This window comes from Barbus barbus, assembly GCF_936440315.1.
Source record: "Barbus barbus genome assembly, chromosome: 31".
In the NCBI taxonomy this organism is placed as follows: domain Eukaryota; kingdom Metazoa; phylum Chordata; class Actinopteri; order Cypriniformes; family Cyprinidae; genus Barbus; species Barbus barbus.
Genome location: NC_136759.1, coordinates 13,165,226 through 13,187,092, shown reverse-complemented (window position 1 = coordinate 13,187,092; position 21,867 = coordinate 13,165,226). Strand labels below are relative to the sequence as shown.

General features: G+C 37.3%; 1 protein-coding gene across 1 annotated transcript in view; it reads right to left on the bottom strand.

Annotated features, from left to right (window-relative positions):
- Window positions 1–21,115, bottom strand: part of LOC306851812 (replication protein A 70 kDa DNA-binding subunit-like) — a 31,292-nt gene extending 10,177 nt beyond the window's left edge. Inside the window, exons 1-13 of the mRNA XM_079388259.1 lie at window positions 20,947–21,115; window positions 20,440–20,487; window positions 19,987–20,065; window positions 19,430–19,538; window positions 18,007–18,095; window positions 17,782–17,856; window positions 15,206–15,323; window positions 14,992–15,094; window positions 14,850–14,918; window positions 11,111–11,303; window positions 10,411–10,547; window positions 9,544–9,692; window positions 3,166–3,298 (exon numbers count right to left, since the gene is read on the bottom strand). Of these exons, the coding sequence (XP_079244385.1) occupies window positions 3,166–3,298; window positions 9,544–9,692; window positions 10,411–10,547; window positions 11,111–11,303; window positions 14,850–14,918; window positions 14,992–15,094; window positions 15,206–15,323; window positions 17,782–17,856; window positions 18,007–18,095; window positions 19,430–19,538; window positions 19,987–20,065; window positions 20,440–20,487; window positions 20,947–20,979 (1,335 nt within the window). The 5' untranslated portion in view covers window positions 20,980–21,115. The remainder of the gene's footprint in view (window positions 1–3,165; window positions 3,299–9,543; window positions 9,693–10,410; window positions 10,548–11,110; window positions 11,304–14,849; window positions 14,919–14,991; window positions 15,095–15,205; window positions 15,324–17,781; window positions 17,857–18,006; window positions 18,096–19,429; window positions 19,539–19,986; window positions 20,066–20,439; window positions 20,488–20,946) is intronic.
- Between the last annotated feature and the right edge of the window lie 752 nt (window positions 21,116–21,867).

The window sequence follows — 21,867 nt, the reverse complement described above, 5'->3', positions numbered from 1 at the left end:
CAGTGCAGCTTCAAAGGGCTTTAAACGATACCAGACGATGAATAAGGGTCTTATCTAGCGAAACGATCGGTCATTTAAAAAATAAATAAAAAAGTTTAAGTTTTATAAGCACAAATGCTTGCCTTGCTCTGTTCTGTGATGCACGTTCATGACGTCACGTAATACGCAATGACGTTGAAAAGGTCATGGTTGACTTAGGCGGAAGTACCGAGTCAGTGTTTACAAATGTGCGGAAGGAGGACCATATACACATATTCAAATGTCTTTGTGTCAGTTTATCGTTTAAAATGCCCATTTCGTGTGCGTATCCTGGGTGTTTTAATATTAAAAAGCCTACTGACTCGGTACTTCCGCCTACCTCAACCGTGACCTTTTCCACGTCATTGCGTATTACGTGACGTCACGAACGCGCATCACAGTACAGAGCAAGGCGAGCATTTCAAAGGTTAATGTCAATGATATTAGTCCAACAATAGCATTCCTTTAATAAATCCTCGACAACCAAACAAAAATATTAAGTAAAAAATTGTATTTTAAAAATAAATTACATTACAAAAACAAATAAGTTAAGTATAGTCTTAATATTTATAACAATATGCTAATTTAAGTTAGAAATACTTGCCACATACCATACTTCGTTAATATTTAAATTCTTTTGCTGTGGTATTGAAACTGTCATCTATAATTGCCAGTCATTATAATATAATCTCTGGTACTGGTATCATCGATTCAAACACTGGTCATATATATGCCAGAAAAAAACAAAAATAGACAGCAGACAAGGTCAGATTTATTATGCAGTTTGTCTGCAGTATAATCTCTTAATTATTAGGCTTAGTAAATGGAGTCCTGCTAATCTCCATTCTCTATCTCCACTGCTGAATTTGAGTAATGCTTAAGCACACACCTTGGGAAGATGGGAAGGGCATTACAATGACTGATTAATGAGCAGAGAGAAAAGTAACAGTGTAGCTAAATGACTGCATCCCTGTGTCTTTTGTTTCAGAACACGTGTCACGCAGGACCGACTGATTACAACTAATCAGATGAACGGACAATGAGACACCCTAATGAACATGACCTTTTCAACATCATTACAGTGTATCGCAGAACAGGCGAGCATGTGTGTTTATTAAGCATATACATTTTTATTTATTTATTTTTTTTAAATGACCAATCGTTTCGCTAGATAAGACCCTTATTCATCGTCTGGTATCGTTTATAGCCCTTTGAAGCTGCACTGAAACTGCAATTTTGACCTTCAACCGTTTGGAGTCCATTGAAACTAACAATATGGAGACAATTCCTGGAATGTTTTCATCAAAAACCTTAAGTTTTTTTTCGACTGAAGAAAGAAATACATAAACATCTTGGATGACAAGGGGGTATGGAAGCAGAATAATGACAATAGTTTTTCAAACATAAAGCATGCTGAATTCCACAAATCGAAAAAAAGATACATTGAAATTAACAGTGCTTGCATTTTAATGCCTTGTATTTCCAGGGCTTGCATTTTTAGGTCCTGAAATTTAACATAGTTGTTTATTTAAGCTGTGAATATGTGAATTCTAAATATTTCACACACATTTTCATAATTAAAAATTAAATAATTCATATTCACCTTCCAGAATTCACTTCCAAAATATTCAGTCGGTTTAAAAATACGATGTATAATATTTGACAGGCAAATTTCGGTCATTTTATTTCAATTTCCAAATTCGCTTCCACAAATTCAGTGGTTAAAATTCGGCAGAAAATTCAGCTTTGCACATCTGGGACCCGCAGGAATAGCAGTAGAGCACTGATGCATGATCTCCAGCTGATGTTAGCCGCTCGCCAGCAGGTGGCGCAAGCGGCTGTTGATGAAGGCCATATGAGGATCAAGTCATTTACAAAAACTGATTTGCTCAATTGAAGCAAGCGCTAAGAATTTTTCATTATTGGGGCCAGTATAAACGTGGAAATGCTGATTGTGTGTATGTTTAATTCAACGTCTTTGCTGTTTCCCATAGCCTACATGTAAGCAGCTTTCTCTACCACAAAGAAAATTATAATGCTCTTTTACCCAACGCTGAAGTACAGAAATAACATTAAATCTGAGGAAGACATATATTGCTTTCGGTTGCTTAGTTTCTGTAACTTTGTATCATGGCTTGTGTGAAGCTGTGTAATACTGGAGTTCCCCTCATATGCCACACTCAATAGCAAATTTTCAAATAGGCACTATATATTTATAAATAAACCGCATATTTGAGTTTTAAACAACTACATTCTTGCCTGAAAAACTCTTAAAACTACATTTCATGACACAATAACAGTAATATTTTGAAAGTTACGCAGATTTTGGGGCAATGATGTTTCACATGTCCACAAGAACAGACAAGAACGCATATTGAGAAATGGCTATTGACTGTATAAAAGAATAAAACTATAAGATACAGGTTTTTTCATTTGTGTTTGCGCACTCTGATGTAATAAGCCGAACACAGCAGAGCGGAACGAGTGAAGGAGAAACTTTATACCCTATCACGCAAAAGTAACGATTCTAGTAAACCAATCAACTTCTGCAGAGTTTAGCTTTTGGTACCCTTTGCTGTGCCAAGTACCCCAACGAAAGGGTATATGGTTCGCCATTTTGGTACCATTCACAACTTCTGACGATGGAAACGGACATAATTGCGTACCGTACCGCTCAGTGGAAATGAGCCATTAGAATTAAACAGACCATTCATTGCTGCAGTTTCGCTATATGTATAGAAGTTTGCCATATTCTACATTATAATAAGCACTGTTAATGTGTAAATGTGGGCAGCCAATTGTTTTAGGTTTCTGATGTTAGAAATTCTGCTATTTTAGAATGAGCCAATTGAAAAGATGGTCTTTTTAGACCAGAAAAAATGTATTCCTCATGACGAGACCCCAATAAAAATATTTAAAATACAATTTAATAAATTAAGACACCAGATACAATAAATGTATTTATTTAAAATACAAATTTGAGATATGAACTTAATTTTATTTATATATTATATAAATAAATGTAAATAAAATAAAAATGTAATTAAGTAATTGTTTGGAAGTTTATTCTAGTGCGTTCTCCTCAGAGGAAAAAAAAAAAGAAAAGACGATTAATTTGAGGCCAATCTTAATGTGTGGGTGACATACTTTGTCTCCATGTCCTAAGTGCTCATTCTTGACTTCTGCCAGGGTCTTCCAGTTTGTGTTTCCACCACCACCACCAGGTCCTCTCAACTCAGTCATCGACTGTCCATCCATAGCATGTCCTTCCTTATCATACCTGTTAACAAATACACCAAAAAAATGGTTCAGCCTCTAATGCCGTCAATCATCAAAAAAATAAATCAGTCAGACATCTGTTCATCTCTACATACAAGGCAATTGCTCATCTGTTCACGCAGATAAGTAGCTGATATCTTAACTAGATCTACAGAGACAGAGAGAGAGCTAGGGAAAAACAGCAGCGGTGGCCACAGAGACGCTGGGGGCTACTTGTGAAACGAATCAACAGTGTAGAAATGGTTCAGGGAGATGGGGTCAGGGCTGCAATGGTGAAATCAGAAACCCATTTTCACTCACGCTCCGGAGCGGCTGGGAAGACAGAGGTTGGAGAGAGAGAGTAAAAAACAAAGCTCACTCAGGATGAAGCAGTGTATCTGAGGAATCGATACAGCATTAAAATCTAGAGACCGTAGGCCTGGTTACCAGAGGGGTAGGACAGGGTGGATCGGTAAATACAAGGGTTCAGGACTTGTTCTGGGTGGCACGACTAATTGAAAATATCCACCTTAATAGACAAGCGTGTGGCCCTAGCTGCTTGTGCTGTTTGCCATGTGAAAAAAGGCCTTAGTTTTACCTTAGTTTTCAGCTGCTTTGTTATATCACCGCACTTATGTACTTCTCAAAATAACTTCCTAAATATAGTTCTAGTTGTGCATTGCAAAAAGGTTCAGCCTACTTCTGATTAAAAATTTTATTTATTTTTTTTCTTAGTCCCCAGCGTTTCCAGCACACTACAATGAAAAGTAGATATTCAGAAAAGGCAGGCGTATTCATACGAAAGTGACAGGAACTGACACTATGCTGGAATAAAGCAAGAAACTAATTGTGAATCTTGCGAATGAGTCATAAAAATAAACAATACCGCGGAATAAAACAAACGCTTCACATGGCCAAGACTTGATGGTGTGCGGTAATTGGCTGACTGAGCCTGAATGTATGGATGACGGGCGGTGCCATCGAGGAAAGCCGAATGAACACAGGAGGAGCAAATTGGAAATGGCATGTGCTTTAGAGCAGTGGAGTGACAGGCTGGCGCTCAGTGCAGCGTGTCTGAACTGAGCAGAGTAGACAACAATAGGAAAGCAGCGAGACTGAGCACTGAACGGACTGTCACATGTCAGAGGACATTAAATACTTATGACAGGGGTAGTAAGAGAGGCAAGAAAATTAGGAATCTATGAAGGAATGTCATTAAGTCTTGGTCGAGTGCTGTTTCTCAGTAGCTATGAAAAATTGTGGTTTTAAAAAAAATGGTGTAAATAAACTATATTTGAACAACGTGTCAATATGGTATAACTAGGTCCTTAAACAAAAAAAACAAAAATTCTATCATTACTCACCCTCATGTCATTCCAAACCTGTAAGACCCTCATTCATATTCGGAACACAAATAAGATATTTTTGATGAAATACTGTCTTTCTGGGGTCAGAAAGCTGTAAGGACATCATTAAAATAGTCCACGAGACATCAGTGGTTCACGAGTAATGGTGATCTCCTGAACACGTAGCAGAGACCGACACGGAAAAGAAGAAATTGTTGAATGAAATCGCTATTTTTGTTTTCTTTGCAAACAAAAAGTATTATTGTAGCTTCATAACATTACAGTAGAACCATGGACACACATGGACTATTTTATCGATGTCCTTACTACCTTTCTGGGTCTTGACTGTGAAAGTTCACTTGCTGTCTATGGAGGGTCATCAAAAATATTTTAATTTGTGTTCCGAAGATGAACGAAGGTCTTACGGGTTTGGAATGACACTAGGGCGAGTAATTAATGGCAGAATTTAAATTTTTGGGTGAACTATACCCTTTCATTTGCTGATTAAAACCAATATTAGTATACAATGTATATTATAAATAGCTTCATCAGCAAGATAATCAAAGGAATAATTCAGCCAAAAATGAAATTGCAATTTATTCATGCCCATGTCTTTACAAAATTATTTCCGTCTGTGTAGCAATATGTTAGGCAGCTATTCAAGCAGCTCTTTTTAATATAATAAAGTTAAACACAATGAAATTTTGTCTCATTTGAGGCAATATAAATCCTCTTTTGCTATATGGAAAAGCTTAGATATTTTGCATAAGATCTACTTTTGTCATGTTCTCCTCAATATGTACACAACATATGTAAAAAGTTCATATATGGGCACGCTTAGATATATAAAAGCATGTGAATGCGAGTATAGATATATGGGTGCCCATATATGAGTGTACTCGGATGTATAATGTGTGATATGCATCTGACGGAAGTTTATTTGAGGAAAGTAAATAAATAATAAAAAATAAAAAAAGATCTACTTTTGTCTTTCACAGAAGAAAACAACACTGGGGTGGAATGATATGGGGGTGAGTAAACAATAACAGTTTCATTTTTGGACAATTCTTTTGACCTGGAAACAGCACGGCAGCAATTGTTCTCTTGGAGAACTTTGCTCATGTGTGAGCCAAGCGGAGACCCCCATTTCTTTAAACAAAATCGAGTCACAGAAACTAGTGACCCTCACTTAATATCTCAAATTGAGTTTGATGGAGACATCTAGTGTAAGTACATGCAAGCACAGACAGACTCCTGGGTGTGTGTTGCTTTATTCCGCAAGCTGGTTTGAAGGCTCTGACAGGTGGGGTGGAGACAGGAGAGGTTCCGCTGCCTCTGAGAAGACTGTCGAAAATGAGCCAGTCAAAGTAATTGGCAGCCTATGAGTAAAAGCGCATCAGCGAACGAGAAAGTATGATAATGAACAGGGCGAGAAGGAACGATGGGAGGCGTGACTGATGGTGGAGTCTGAAGTCCACTCTGCAGGAGGAGCAGACTAAAAGTGGTCCTAATCTCTGACGCCATCTATTGGACAAAAGACGACTTGATGCTCAAAACTCTAAAATCCATTATTTAGTATCATTAAAGGTTAGTTTATATACTGTATAGAAGCTTCAGGCAAATGTGTCAATTGACCGCTACTAAAAAAAAACACCTAAGCAATTACCTGTCAATGAAATATTTTAGAGCCAAGCATTAAAATAACAAAACATAGGCCTATTTAAATGCCTATGACTTCCTAGGCTCAGACATCACATGTAAAATTCCATGATACGACCAGGTTCTCCAACTGAGAATCGCACAAAATTGACACTCAATATTTACACAAAGAAACAAAAAAATAAAAAAATGTTTATCCATTGGTAAGATCTATTACACAAGATCGAAACTGTCTGTCTAACTGTCAATTGTGGTTTATTAGCATTTAATAAAAATCACAAAAGTAGGCAGGAACATGAATGAAATATTCCTTCAATTCCTGCACTATAACTTTAGAAGAAATACAACACCCACATTATCAACACCAAATTACACAAAGTCAGAAATACTGACAGTAAAGCAGCACGGTGATGACAACACCCTATTCTGAGCTCTGGAGCGTGAGAACAAAGGATCCTCAATCAATGTGACTAATGGGACTGACTTTAAATGGCAGACAACATGTGTGTGCCCCAACATGTTCAACTCCACGAGGACCAGACTTCAAGGTTAAATCCCACTGGGCCTACAACTTAACAGATCAAAGACGGACATCGTCATTCGAGTCAACATAGTACGGTGTTCGAACATTTTACTTCTATAAATGTAAAGCATTTCCAAGTAAACAGGATATGCAACTGAATAAGTTTCCACCAAAAAAAAAAAAAAGCAAAAATTATTTATATGACAGATGGTTGGAGGAGAGGGGCTGATACACGAGTGCTTAGTGACAATCAAAAAAATTCAGAGGCAAATTGCTTAGTCAGAAGCTCTTTGTATAAAGAATCAAACAGATGCAGTATTTGGATTATATAAATTGAACATTTACAGAAGAATATTTATTAACAGTAAATGCTATAAAAAACATTCATGTACAGTAATAGTTTTTCTACAACAAGTGGCCGTAAAACATGAATATAACTATTTATGGACTGAAAAAACTGCACTTTTATCTATCTAGTGCATTATTTTTAACCACTGGTAGCAGAAAAATGGACTGCTACAACAGCTGTAAAATAAAGTTACAACTTTAAGAGGTCTCAGAAGTAGAAAACTGGCACAGTGTGTCAAGTGGCTGAATGAGTCCTCATGCTACAGACCTCAACACCTCCAGGTTCAAAACAGCACTTACTGCAGCTCTACTAATTGAAGGGCATCTATCGATTCCACAGTGGCCCACTGGACCTTCAGAAAGCTGGCCAAGAGGCCATGCACTGCGCACTGGCCCATGATTTGAAAGCTCATTATCTCTGGCTCTCCAAGTGAGAAGAGGACAGACGTGAGCCCAGAGACTAAGCGGTTGAACTTACCTATGACTGGATCAGCAAAACTCAAGTTCTGAAACGTCGCTGACAAAGAGCATTTTTAGGAAATATGCCGGTCCAAGCCCTACGCACAGCCATGCATAGAAACCAGATGCTTCGAGCTGGCACTCTGGGACTATAAGGAAAGCTGCTGTGAGATCACTACCTCTCCACTACCTCACCCCGCTGTGTTCAGTCACATTCCACTACCCTCATTATGTAAATGAAGCCTTCAGATCCCCCCAAAATAATTAATCCCTCAAACTTGCAGACTAGAGGCTGGTGAAACAGAGGTTTTAATCGGTTGTCAAAATGTGGCAGAAAATATAGTGAAATTCAACTCTGCAGCCCTGTTATGCACTGCTTTCATCTCATTTCCCTTCAAGGCTGAGGGTCTGTGCTGCTGGGAGGTAAATAAATGGAGCACACGGAGAGGAATTGATTGAAACCTGCAGGGAGAATGAAGAGAGACACTCGTGGATGGCTTTGGCCAGGTGGGCTGTTAGGTGGCAAGTATGGATTGTTAACAGGTAGGGAGGAAGGATTAGTCAGTATGGCACTGTAACAAACAGGGTTAAGTGAGGTTGATGGCTGAGCAACACTTCATGAGTAGCACACGGATCATTTAAATTAAAATGTTCATTTACTCATCCACATTTCATTCCAATTAAACCTGTATGATTTTATTCAATTTTAAAGAACGTTTGGGTTGAAATAATAGTAGACACGTAAAAAAAAAAAACACCACATAATCAAAATTCCTTTTCTTTAGAGACAAAAAAAACACATTTATTAAATGCCATTCAGTAGACTAAATGCAATTATGTAATTATGCATGCAATTGTACATTCATGTCACTTCATAGTCTAATACATAAACACCTAAGGAAGTCAAATGTTCCCATTTAATTTGGCATCTTTTTGGGTTTTTTTAAACAATTATTAAACTGGCCAGAAGTGGAATATATTTTCTATTTTCCAGTGGAACTGCTCCATAATGAAAATTTTAGATATGAATATATAAAGTTTTAGTGGTGCACCTCATTATTCATATTATTTTATTATGACATAGAAAATGTAGTTAATAATGCAAAATTTGTGAATTAAGATGATTCCCGTTTAGCTACCACATTCATATAAAACTCTAATTCAATGGGAAAAATGCTTTATTAAACACTTCATTTTTTTTTGTATTTATGACAATTTCTGTTTGCAATCGAACGTGTACAATGACTGTTGTTTACTCAAATAATCGCAATCTGGTGATTATGTAATAACTGTGACAGGTCTATCTGAGATATTTTAAGCTTCATTAATTAACAATTTGGCAGTCCCAACACACACCTAAATTGGCAAGAGAAGGCAGAGGAAAACATTAAATAGTCATAACGGTTTTTCAATTCCTTCAGTAGCCAATAAAAATCTCAGGATTATGACTGCCTGTGCTCTAAAAACAGCCGTCATATACTCAGCGCAGCTGCCTTGTATGCAAGTATTTAGAACAGCACCATTTCTCAACAAGCCGTTCAATGCCGTCGTTTCCCCATCTTCCTTGTTTCATATCCCCAGAGCAGAAATAAACATTCCTGTTCTCAAAGGAACCAAGTCACACGAGTCCACTAGGGGAAATTGAACATCTTGGCAAGGGATTAGCCATGATTTGCATTCCTATATCAGCCTGAATGCAAAGCCCACCAGAGCGCCGCAGATAGAGCTAATCTTGATATCAAAGGCATGAGCATGCTCACCCTCTTGGAGTTCTAGAGTGTGCATTTTAGTGTCTGCTCTCTGCTCGTCCCAATTCTCACAAGTGGAGAAATAAAAACAGGAGCGTATCAGAACGCATCTGTTTCATCTAGGACAAACACTTAACAACAGATGCAGCGTATTGTCTCTGAAACAGAGAGAAAAATCACTCACCATCCCCGCAGTTTGTATGCCTCGGGAATGTCAGGGTTGATCATGACCGTGCTGCTGTATAGAGTGGAGAGAGAACGCCCACCAAAGTCAGACAATCTTGCTCCCTTAATGGCCAAGACAGGCTGCCCATTGCCATCAAACGTCTCTGCCTGGAGAGTGAGGGAAGGAAAGAGAAATAGTTAGAAATAGCACTGAACAACTGCACATACTCCTTCAACAGTGTGACACTTTTCTTGCAAGCACCAGTCCAAGGATAAGTATTTTCCATCTAATTGTGGTTTTATGCTTTTGGTCTTTTATTGGCAACATCTGGCAGCTGTAATGGGAGAGGGACGTTTCTCCCATTGCTTGACAATAACATCATCTGGTACAAGATCAGAGTGTTTAGGGCTGGATGTCTCTGTTTGCATGAGGATTCCAATCAGCTGCGATACACAAATGTTTGGAGTCCAAAATATTATAATTAATATATATATATATATTCTTTTTCGAGAAGCATTAAGAAACTAATACTTTTATTCAGCAAGCATGTATTAAATTGATTAAAAGTAACAGCAAAGACATTTGTTACAGAATATTTCCATTTCAAATAAGCACTGTTCTCTTTTGAAGTTGCTATTCAGCAAATGATGAGAAAAAAGTACAGTTGTTCTGCCTAAAATTTCAAACAAACACCATTGGATGATTTCTAATATGAAACATTACAATCAGTTTTGCAATACTTTGTGATCCACAAAAAATAACAATAATCTTAAGTAGTATTACAATTATCACAATATTGACTAATTTTACTAAACCAATTTATTTTGTACTACAAGGCACTGGATGAGGACAAATAAATAAAGATTGATGCGATCTGTTACGTACATCACTACCCCACATGGTGAGCTGGATGATTCTGCCGGACATGTCCATCAGTTGGATGTTCCTCTTCGAAACCTCACGACTGTTCTTGGTCATGATGCGCGTCACATCCTCTGTGTTTTTACACACTCCAATCACATCTGCAAACACACACGCCACATGGGTTTACAACACCGCTACTCCCTCAATTTACCAACAGTAAATAGGTTTGGGATGACTATACCACTCATCCAGAATGTAATTCCACAACATCCGTCAATGCTCCATTACAGCACGCCATCTTAATCCTCTCACATCAGACGCCGTTATGAATCATTTAGCTGCCATTAGGAGCATTTCACAAATCACTGCCAGCACCTGACTCAAATCTCGGATAAGAAATACGCCTGCTGCACCTCGGCGTGCTCCGACTGCCATTACCATAATTAGAGGCATGCTTATTGACTCTTCATTCTACCAGTGACAGCATCTTTCTCCTCTGGTTCTGCTAGAACCCGACAGGGACACAAAGTCAATCTGCGCCACAGGCCATTACTGTCATAAGCATTATTAATATTGCGTTCATCAACGTTATAATTACCACAACCTCCTGGGTCTCAACACATTTGTTACGCAGAGCTGCGCCACTGTCTCCATCGCAGTTAATTATTAAAATGCTGGTTATTGATGATGCCAATCGCACAGGCCAGGGGAAGACGCTTACCTACGATGGTGTCTTTCTCCCGGGACTCCAGGTCAGCAATGGAAACAAAGTCGCACTGCAACATGGGGACGTCTTGGCTGTCCTCACAAGGGCTGATGCTTGTCTCGCCGTTTAGAGTCATCTCATAGTCATTCTTAAGCGAAGAGAATTGTTTGTTGGCAATCTTCAGGGTGCCTTTTGAGATGTAGTAGACCTGAGGACAACAAGAGGGATGAATCAGGTCACGTTATCAACACATTTTTCAAATAATTTGTGTAGCCCTCCTTACACACCATATTAGACGAGAACATATTAGTGATTCAACAGATCACAAATTTCACGGTTCGGATCATATTACGGTTTTTGAGCCATGGATCGGATCAGCAAGAAAATTAAAAAAAAAAATGTAACTTTGTTTTCCATTACTCAAAGCTAATTACTGTCCTTCTTCGATACCACAGCAAAAGCCTAAGAAAGTTCAAACATGATTAAAGACACAAGTGTACAGCCTGTAAAAATAAGAACAAATAGCCTACACACCAGGGGTCGGGAACCTTTTCGGCATGACGTGCCATTTTTTATTTTTCTGGTTATAGTTGACTAATATTAAATGATTTGCAGCTTCATCTTACCTCGCTCTCTTTCAATGTTAAACTGACACTTGTCACACTTTGCGCTCAGCATCTGTGAATGGTAAACCCCGCCTACTTTGATTCGATTGGCCATCTCAGTCATTCTGACATTGACGAGCGCTGTTAGACCTCTGAGGATTTGATCTGAATTGCCTAGTATGTGCAGCAGTCATGCAGGCAAGTTAATTCTCCCACTTAAATAGTATTTATAGTAGGGCTGCGGCGAACGATTATTTTTATTGTCGACTAATCTATTGATATATTTTTTTCTCTCTCTCGATTTATCGACTAATCTATTGATTAGTTTTCAATCTATTTATTATTTTTCTTATCAGTTGATGAATCCTTTAGTTCAATTATCAATAAATGATAACAGTAACTTTATTAATCTTATTTTATTCAAACGTTTTCTCATAATTAATACTTTACAAAAAATAAACAACAACAAAGGAGGAAAGAAAATAAATCAATTATAAGAAAGAGAAAAAGAAATAAAATATAACAACAAGAAAGAGAAAGAAATAAAAAAAGAAAGAGAAAAAGAAAAACAATAAATAATTAGAAAAAGAACGAAAGAAAGAAAATTACAGGGCAGTGATACAATCAATAGAAATGCCCATTATGGCTGCATTCACAGTTACTGTTTGGGACTGACAGCAGTTGCTTACAGGTGAGAGACTAGAAATGTTTTATTTATTCAGCAGATTAAAACATCTGCTTGAATACATATCTGTATGAATGAACAGCTGAAGTCAACCGCATTCAGGACACTAGTGACAGAATCAAAAATGGCGTCATAACACCGGGAAGTTTGATCACAGTTCACAGCCTGTTTTCAAATAAATGAGCCCAGTCAAGGCTTGTCCTATCCATCACACAGTTAAACAACTAACAATGACTTTAAATGCTTTGTTAGCGAAAGCAGAGAGCGCGTTTGGTGCGTGCGTCTGAGAGCTCGCGCAAACGCGCCCATGGCATTGACGGCAGCTTCGGTAGATCTTAAGATGAACGCGAATCATCTCTCCTTCTCCTTTCCTGTAGCTCAAATAGTAGAGCATGGCGCTAGCAACGCCAAGGTCATGGGTTCGATTCCCAGGGAAAGCAAGAGCTGATAAAATGTAACTTGAATGCAATGTAAGTCGCTTTGGATAAAAGCGTCTGCTAAATAAATAAATGTAAATGTCTCTGTGGGTTAATTAAACCCGTCATGATTATATAGGCAACTCGATGTCCCGTGCTGTTCTGTTCATTCAGCGCACCTTTGAATGCAGTTGTGAATCCTGACAATGTAAAGGCGTCAGTTCGGCTATATATATGCGGTTCTGACGGTCGTATAATAATAGAATGCTTTATGAACGCTCTATGAAGTGATGTTGTCATACTAGCCTTTACCTTCTGCTCTAGAGTCTTGTTTGTGTTAAACATGGCAGAAAAACAGTCTTAAGTAGGGATAGATGCAGGCTCGCGCAATGGGCTAAACCTTCTCAGCTGTTCTCGTTCACTTAAAGGGGTCATATGATGTGGCTAAAAATAATATTATTTTGTGTATTTGGTGTAATGCAATGTATTTACACGGTTTGAGGTTCAAAAAACACATTTTCCACATACTGTACATTATCGTTGCTCCTCTATGCTTCGCCTTTCTGAAACATGTCGACTTTTACAAAGCTTATCATTCTGAGAAGCGAGGTGTGCTCTGATTGTATGGAATTATTTTTGTGTCAATAAAAATGAACATAACTTTATAAAAATGAACATAACTTTATAAAAACAAATGTAACTTTTCCAGAAACTATCAAAAATATGCCATTACAAAAGAAGAAAAACACAATGAAAATGAAAACAATTAACTCGGTCGCACAAATGTAACATGCTCTTCAAATAGGCTTAATTCTTTGTTAATGATTTTCATAGATTTGTTTTCGCAAATCGTGGATTCTGAATGCGTTGCTACAGATTTCGCTTACGCTTCGCAAATTTTCGTTTGCTGTTTTGGCACAAACCTCTCGTGGGGGCGGGCTTAACAGCGATCCACTCTGATTGGCTAGTGAGCTTTTGATGGACAGTTCATGTCCAGTTTTTTTCATGATTTGTTGAAAATCATATAATCAGTTGCACAGTTTACAGTTCTGTTGTTGCAAGAGACACTGTCATGAACATTTCAGAGACAGGTAGCTTAGGGGTACTATTTTTCATTTTGAAAGAAGCACTTTATTTTCATAACTTGTTATTCTTTAAGTTACTGAATCTGACTGAGAAATATAGATTTTTTTTGTCTTCTCCGGTTGTGTTCTACATGATATTTGTGGTAAACTGCAACTTTCCTGGGAAATGCATCTATTTTCAACCATTTTGTATTATGAAGAAGCACTTTATTTTTGTTCCAACTTATTTTATAGCTAGCTACTAATGAGTAGCAATTGAGAACCAGACAATGTTTTTGATAAAAGGCACTTCCTTGAGAATTTAACTTAATAAATGTGAAAAAGACACTTTAATGTCTCCGTTTGTCATTCTGTATAGCAAAGCAGATGAGAGTAGATCATGATCAGAAACCTGATTAGAAATCATTATGAATAAAATCGAATCATTTTGAATCGAAAATCTTTTTGAATCGAAAATCGATTTTGAATCGAATCGTGGCCTCAAGAATCGGAATCGAATTGAATCGTGAGATGGTAAAAGATTCCCACCCCTAGAAAACATGATGCAACATATGATCCCTTTAAGACATAACTGACTGCATTTACCAGAAATGATTGTCGAGATCGGTATTGCATCATAATATTATGTGTATATGCATCTGTTCAAATGGAAGGAGTGAAGGAGTTATTAAGTGGGTTCAGTTCGCACGCAGTCTCTCTGTGTGTGCGTGCTTCATGCATGTGTGGCTGAAAACAGTGAACACAAATAGAAAACAGCACGAGTAACAAATAAAGTTCCCTTTCACCTTTTCTTACGCTGGAATGGTTTAAAAACGTGTGTAAACACGCACAAATGATTAACTTCCACTATTTTATGGCTAAACTTCGCAATTAATCCACGGATCACATGCGTGCCCAACCGTGGGGCTTGATCTGTACGGATCACCATACGGTACAACCACTAGAACATACAGTAGGCCTTACCTTTCCCTGCTCGATGAGGGAGTAGAATTTGTCCACCTCATTATTAAATCCAGTTGCTCTAATCTCCCCCTATAATAAACAAAAAGCAAGAAATTAATACTCTTTCTAGTTTCTAATCTGACCACTGCTGATGAATGCTTACGCTTTCATCCACAAGCTCCATGGAGAAGAGCTTCCCATCCCCTCTGGAGTTACTCCACGTGCGGATGGCACTCTTGTTGGTGACTCTGGCTCTAACAGTCCATCTGAAGAAAACAACACTCTTATTAATTATGAAAACACATTATGTTATGTGACATGCAACAGTGAATTGAATTGGAAAGAAAAATATTCAGGGGTGTGAGATTTAGACTGACTTTGACTGGTATGGATTGAGGCTGGCAATGGGAACGACTTTAGCGCTGCCTCCAGGAGTGTTGGGGGCAGCCATGGGCTTTTTCCCGAAGCTCTGAGCAGAAGGTCTGCTCATTGAACCTAAAGAGAGTAGAAGAGAAAAACCACACATCACTGCAAAGAACTATAATAAGGTAGACAATCACAGACACATTTTGAAATAATGACTGACTGTAATGACAACACTTCTGAAACAATCTTATGTGACAATCTTGAAAGTGTGAATTAAAACAGCTGTCGAATACAGCTTGTGAATCCACAAAGAAGATTACACTCTGTGCTCAAAATACATAATTAAAACGCCTTCAAATGCTTTTTGATAACAAAAAAAGGGTATCTGTGTGTTAAAGAGAATGAAATTAAGACTTTCTATTCTTGGGAATAAAAATTACATAAAAAAAACAAGGAGCAGATCATGAATTTTCACACCATCAAACACAAGGTCACAAACACCACTTGATAGCTAGATGTGTTGGGGTTTCCACTACAAAACTATATTTATATTTTCCTTAGTGAAGTAATATTATATCCCTCCTCAACAAATCACATGGTTTAACATTCACCACTGACAGCACAGGTCAAGTTTAATACGCATGAGTTGGATCGAATCCCTGACAAGAAGTCCTAGCAACTGCCTATTATTAGTCATGATGTTAATAGTCATTCACTAGCAAATGCAAAGTAACTAAAGGAACAGCACACCAGCTGTAATATGAATCCTACCTTTTCTACTACCTTTTAGTTCATTTATCACTTCACCTAAAAACCGTTGGTCAGTGGTTAGTTTTCAAATCAGTTACGATCAGCTTTTCATTTAAGGCTTATGGCCTTAAATTTTTTTCTGAAATTTAATGTCAGCACTTTTCAAGGAACTATGAGTATCTTGAAAATGTGTCAGATTTTCAACTAATATATTTTAATTATTTTAGTAATCATGCAATGTTCATACTCTGAAATACAATCAGAACTTCATAATTCAGAACTTCATAACACAGCTACTGCATTAAAGCTCAGGAACATATTCTTAATTCATATACATATTTGAGGGTTTTAAACAAATATACAGTGCTGCTCGAAAGTTTGTGAACCCTTTTGAATTTTCTATATTTCTGCATAAATATGACCCAAAACAATCAGATTTTCATATAAATCCTGAAAGTAGACAAAGAGAACCCAATCAAACAAATAAGACAAAAATATTTTCTTTGTAATTTATTTATTCAGGAAAATGATCCAATATGCATATCTATGAGTGGCAAAAGTATGTGAATCTCTTGGATTGGCAGCTAATTTAAAGGTGAAATTAGAGCCCATCTGTGCAGAGGCGTTTTCAGTCAGTGCAATGACTATCAAATGTCAGTAGGTGACCTGTTTGATTCAAAGAACAATCTATCAAAGTCTGATCATCTCTAAAGAGTTTGGACTCCACGAATCCAGTCAGACAGATTGTGTACAAATGGAGGAAATTCAAGACCACTGTTACCTTCCAACAAAGATCACTCCAAAGCAGAATGTGTAATAGTCTGCGAGGTTGCAAAAGTTCCCAGGGTAACTTCTAAGCAACTAAAGGCCTTTCTCACATTGGCTAATGTTAATGTCCATGAGCCCACCATCAGGAGAACACTGAGCAACCATGGAGTGCATGGCAGAGTTGCAAGAAGAAAGCCACTGTCCTCAAAAAAGAAATTTGCTTGCTAAAGATCATGTGGACAAGCCAGAGGACTATTGAAAAGTTTAATGGATGGATGAAACCAAAATAGAACTTATTGGGTTAAATGAGAAGCTATTATGTTCGGAGAAAAGAACACACTGCATTAAGAATCTTATCCCATCTGTGAAACATGGTGGTGGTAGTATCATGGTTGGACCTGTTTTGCTGCATCTTGGCCAAGACAGCCTGCCATCATTGATGGAACAATGAATTCTGAATTATACCAGAAAATTCTAAACGTTAGGACATCTGTTTAAGTACAGAGTCTCAAGAGAACGTGGATCATGCAGCAAGACAACAACCCCAAGCACACAAGTCATTTTACCAAACAATGGTTAAATAAGAACAAAGTTAATGTTTTGGAATGGCTGAGTCAAAGTCCAGACCTTAATCCAATTAAAATGTTGTGGAAGCACCTAAGCAAGCAGTTCATAGGTGGAAACCGACCAAGTTTAAGTGGTTCTGCACTAAGGAATGGGCTAAAACTCCTACATGTTATTTTGCAGAACTGATCAGCATTTACAAGAAACTTTACCTTCAGTTACTGCAGCAAAAGGGGTTCACACCAGATACTGAAAGCAAAGATTCACATACTTTTGCAACGCAGATATGTAACACTGGATCATTTTTCTCAAATAAATTACAGAAAATATTTTTTCTCACTTGTTTGATTGGGTTCTCTTTGTCTACTTTCAGGACTTCTATGAAAATCTGATTATGTTTTGGGTCATATTTATGCATAAATATAGACAATTCTAAAGGGTTCACAAACTTTCAAGCAGCACTATATATAATAATAACCGAATATATTGTGTTTTATGTCCATACCATCACTTCCATTCTGAGGCTGTAATAGACGTGCAGGTGGAGCTGGAGCTGCATTCTGTTGTGGCTTTGACTGGCCTGTAACACAAAAATGAGACATTGCAGGATAAATTTGATAATCTTAAATACTGACATAGTAGAACCTCAATGCTAACAACAAAATGTAAAATGTTTTAATATGAAACTAATAAGTTTCCATAAAATTTGACAGTTCAAATGTACTCTCACCCTCCACATAAGGAGTTGGGTCTCCAATTTTTCCTGCCATCTGGTCAGCAGACTTGATCACGTCCATGTCCAGTATTACTACCACACGTCTGTGTACAACATCAAACACAAAAGCTTGATAATATGCATTAAGAAACATATGCTATTGTTAAAAGGTTTGAGGTCAGTAAGTTTAAGAAATCAATACATTAATTCAGTAAAGATGCATTAAAGGTGGGGTTTGTAATTTTTCAAAAATGCTTTAGAAAACTGAGTCGGGGCCGAGCACCAAAATAAACTTGTAGCCAATCAGCAGTAAGGGGTGTGTCTACTCATTATATGGATGAGAGAGCGTTCAGTGAACAGCGGATAAAAAAAAAAAAAAAAAAACGGAAAACGTCTGCGAAAGGCAAGAGGTAGGACCCGTGTAAATATCGGATCAGCTTTCCAGCGCTGGAGAGAACTCAAGGTAGCGGAAGGCCTGTGATTGGACGCCAAGGTTGCTTTGGTTCTTCTCGATAGGCGAGTAATGCACCGCGCCGCAACAGCTAAAGTCTGCCTACACTGGATGCGACAAAGTGACCGTTGAAAAACATTCGAAATTTGTGTCAGTACGTCATAAATAGAACATGGCAGCAGTTTTCTGACGGAGATTTGTCGCGCCGTGAAGCATCCAGTGTAGACAGCATCATGATTATAATGACTTCTATAGTATTTTGTTGCGCCGCTCGCGTCCGGTGTAGACACGGTGTAACATTGGTTTTGCTTTGTTTCACAGAACTAATCGTTGCCTGGGTTGCGTAGGCTACGTATGTGAGAGGTGGAGCTATCAAAATAGGGGCGAGACCCTTTTGAGGTAGGGGCGTGTTTTGGTGATTTCAAATATCAACATTGGATTCCAGAAATCACTTACCCCACCTTTAAACTGATCAAAAGCAACAACAGAGACATTTATAATTGAACAAGTTTTCTATTTGACAAAAACTGTTCTTTCAAACTTCCTATTCAACAAAAAATCATGGAGAAAAAAATAAATAAATAAATCACGGTTTCCACAAAAATATTAAGTAACTCAACTGTTTTCAACATTGGTAATACAAAATTCTTCCTGACAATCAAATCATCATATTTGAATTATTTCTGAAGGATTATGTAACACCAAAAACTGCAGTAGTTGGCTACTGAAAATTCAGCTTAGCAAACAAAAATTTAGAAACATTAAAATGGAAAACAGTAATTTTGAATTTCAGTAATATTTTAAAATATTAATAATTACTGTATTTTTTTATTAAATAAATGCAGACTTGGTGAGTATAAGAGGCTTCTTACACACAACTTTTTTTTTTTTTTTTTTATCTAATTGTATATATAAAGCAGAGCCACAAAATCACACATAAACACCCTGATGTGTAAATCAGATCAAGACCTGGAGATTAATGCTTACCGCTGATCTTTGAGAACATTAGTGACGCTTCTTTTTAACATACACACACAGTTAGAGGCCAACTGGTTTTGCTCAGCCATGGGATTGAGCTGTGTGGAGAGCATGAATGCTGGATGCAGGGGGAAAATAGACAAAAATTATAAAAAAAAATAAATACATGGTGCCAGGTTATTTTAATTTTATAGAATAGCTAGGGTTTGCATCCCGTTCATGAAACACCATTAGATCTTAATGGCTAATGAACATAAACATCACTCACTCCTAACTTTAAAGAAAATCCTTGTCCAAATTATCCCAACACCAGCTTTCAAAGACATAAGCACCTAACATAGACATTTACAATTGTGCACCTAACAAAAATACTGCAGAAAAATATACGGCTTTAGTGCTGATGACTATCCAAACAAAGTCCCACATATGAACTAAAGTAACAGCTGTTTTGCAAAACACTTTAACAGAAAAAGTCCAAAAGAACATCCTGAGCATGGAAATTAAATTTGATTTAAAGGACAGACATCAAATTAAATTAAACACATCCAAAAACTAATCGAACTTACAGGACATGGTGTGTAGCCCATCACTCATCATGAGACGGAAACGGGACAGGCCATTTCCCCCATCAATCTTACGAATATTCTGGAAAGAATATTCAACAGAATAAAGTTGACTAGAATGAAAATAAATAGTCTTGTGCCTTAACCAAACAAAGAAACAAATCCAAAAAGAAGAGCGAGTAAACAAAACATCAAATAGTAACAAAACTGATATGATCAATGAAAAAATGAGAAACAAAACAGTCTCATATACTACTAAAAGTTTCAGTTGAAATACTACAAATAATGTTAGGTATAATATAAATGTAACATTATTTTACTTCCCTCAGAAATCACAAAATCTGATTATGGCATTAATGTCTGCAATATCTACCTTGACATCAACATCCCTATTTTATAAGTTGTAGTAAGAAAATAATAATGTGTAAACAGTGTGCCAAGAAATCTGACAGTTACCACACACTGAAGAACAGGGTTGCTGACTTCAATTCCTTTTGTCAGGGACTGAAAAGAAAAAGTATACAAAACTTTCAAACGTCACCATATAAATCAAATGAACAATATTACTAAATTCAGATGTGCTTTATTTCCCCCACAATCAAAACACGCCAAAAAAACAAAAAAAGACTACATGATCCATTTTTCATCTACAATGTCTCTGACTTTCTTATATACTTAATGCATGTAAATTATACGAGTTTACATTGAGCTGACAATATAACTTAGAACAATCTTTACATTTGTACTGCAATGTGTTAGCACGTAAAATTTTATTCAATCCACTTAACCTCATTAGTTAAAACATGCAATCATGGAAAATGAGATGAAACGTGAAAGCCAATGATTTGATTTGATGCTTTGTTTTACTGTCATACCGTTAGTGCGGATGTAAACTTGCTGGCTAACAGACTTAGCAAGCTTATGTTTGTAAACATTGAAATAACGCTGCTGCCTTATTCTTACCTCAATCGCCCCTTCTGACAGTCGAACAGTCATATTTTCAACAAAAACGCAGCGAATCGAAGATTAAATCTTATAACGATGATAGACGACAACCGTCTCTTGCAACTGCAGCCTCCTGACTCCTCGCGCCAACTCTCTCCAAACGCGCGAAAGTGCGACACACAATGACGCGTTTCCAGTTACCAACAACTTCCGCTGAACTTCAAAATAAATATGACACTAGGCGAGCCTTATTTATTTACTTACTTATTTTTGACGCACACTAGTATTATTCCCGCTTTGATACACTAAAATTAGTTTTTTATTTGCATGTTTTAGACCATGTAATCTGGCACAGGTTTGTTCTACAAACCGAATTCCGGAAATGTTGGGACGTTTTTAAAATTTGAATAAAATGAAAACAAAGAATTTCAAATCACACGAGTCAATATTTTATTCACAATAGAACAATGATAGCAAATGTTTAAACTGAGAAATTGAACCATTTTATGCACAAAATGAGCTCATTTCAAATTTGAAGCCTGCTACATGGTCTCAATAGTTGGGACGGGGCCATGTTTACCATGGTGTAGCATCTCCTCTTCTTTTCAAAACAGTTTGAAGACGAGATGATGAGTTTCTGGAGTTTTGTTGTTTGAATTTGTATATAGGTTTCCAGCTGCTGAAGAGTTTGTGGTCGTCTTTGACGTATTTTTTGTTTAATGATGCGCCAAATGTTCTCTATAGGTGAAAGATCTGGACTGCAGGCAGGCCAATTCAACACCCGGATTCTCCTACTACGAAGCCATGTTGTAATAGCTGCAGTATGTGGTTTTGCCTTGTTCTGCTGAAATACACAAGGCCTTCCCTGAAATAGGTGTCATCTGGAGGGGAGCATATGTTGCTCTAAAACCTTTATACACATTTCAGCATTCGTAGTGC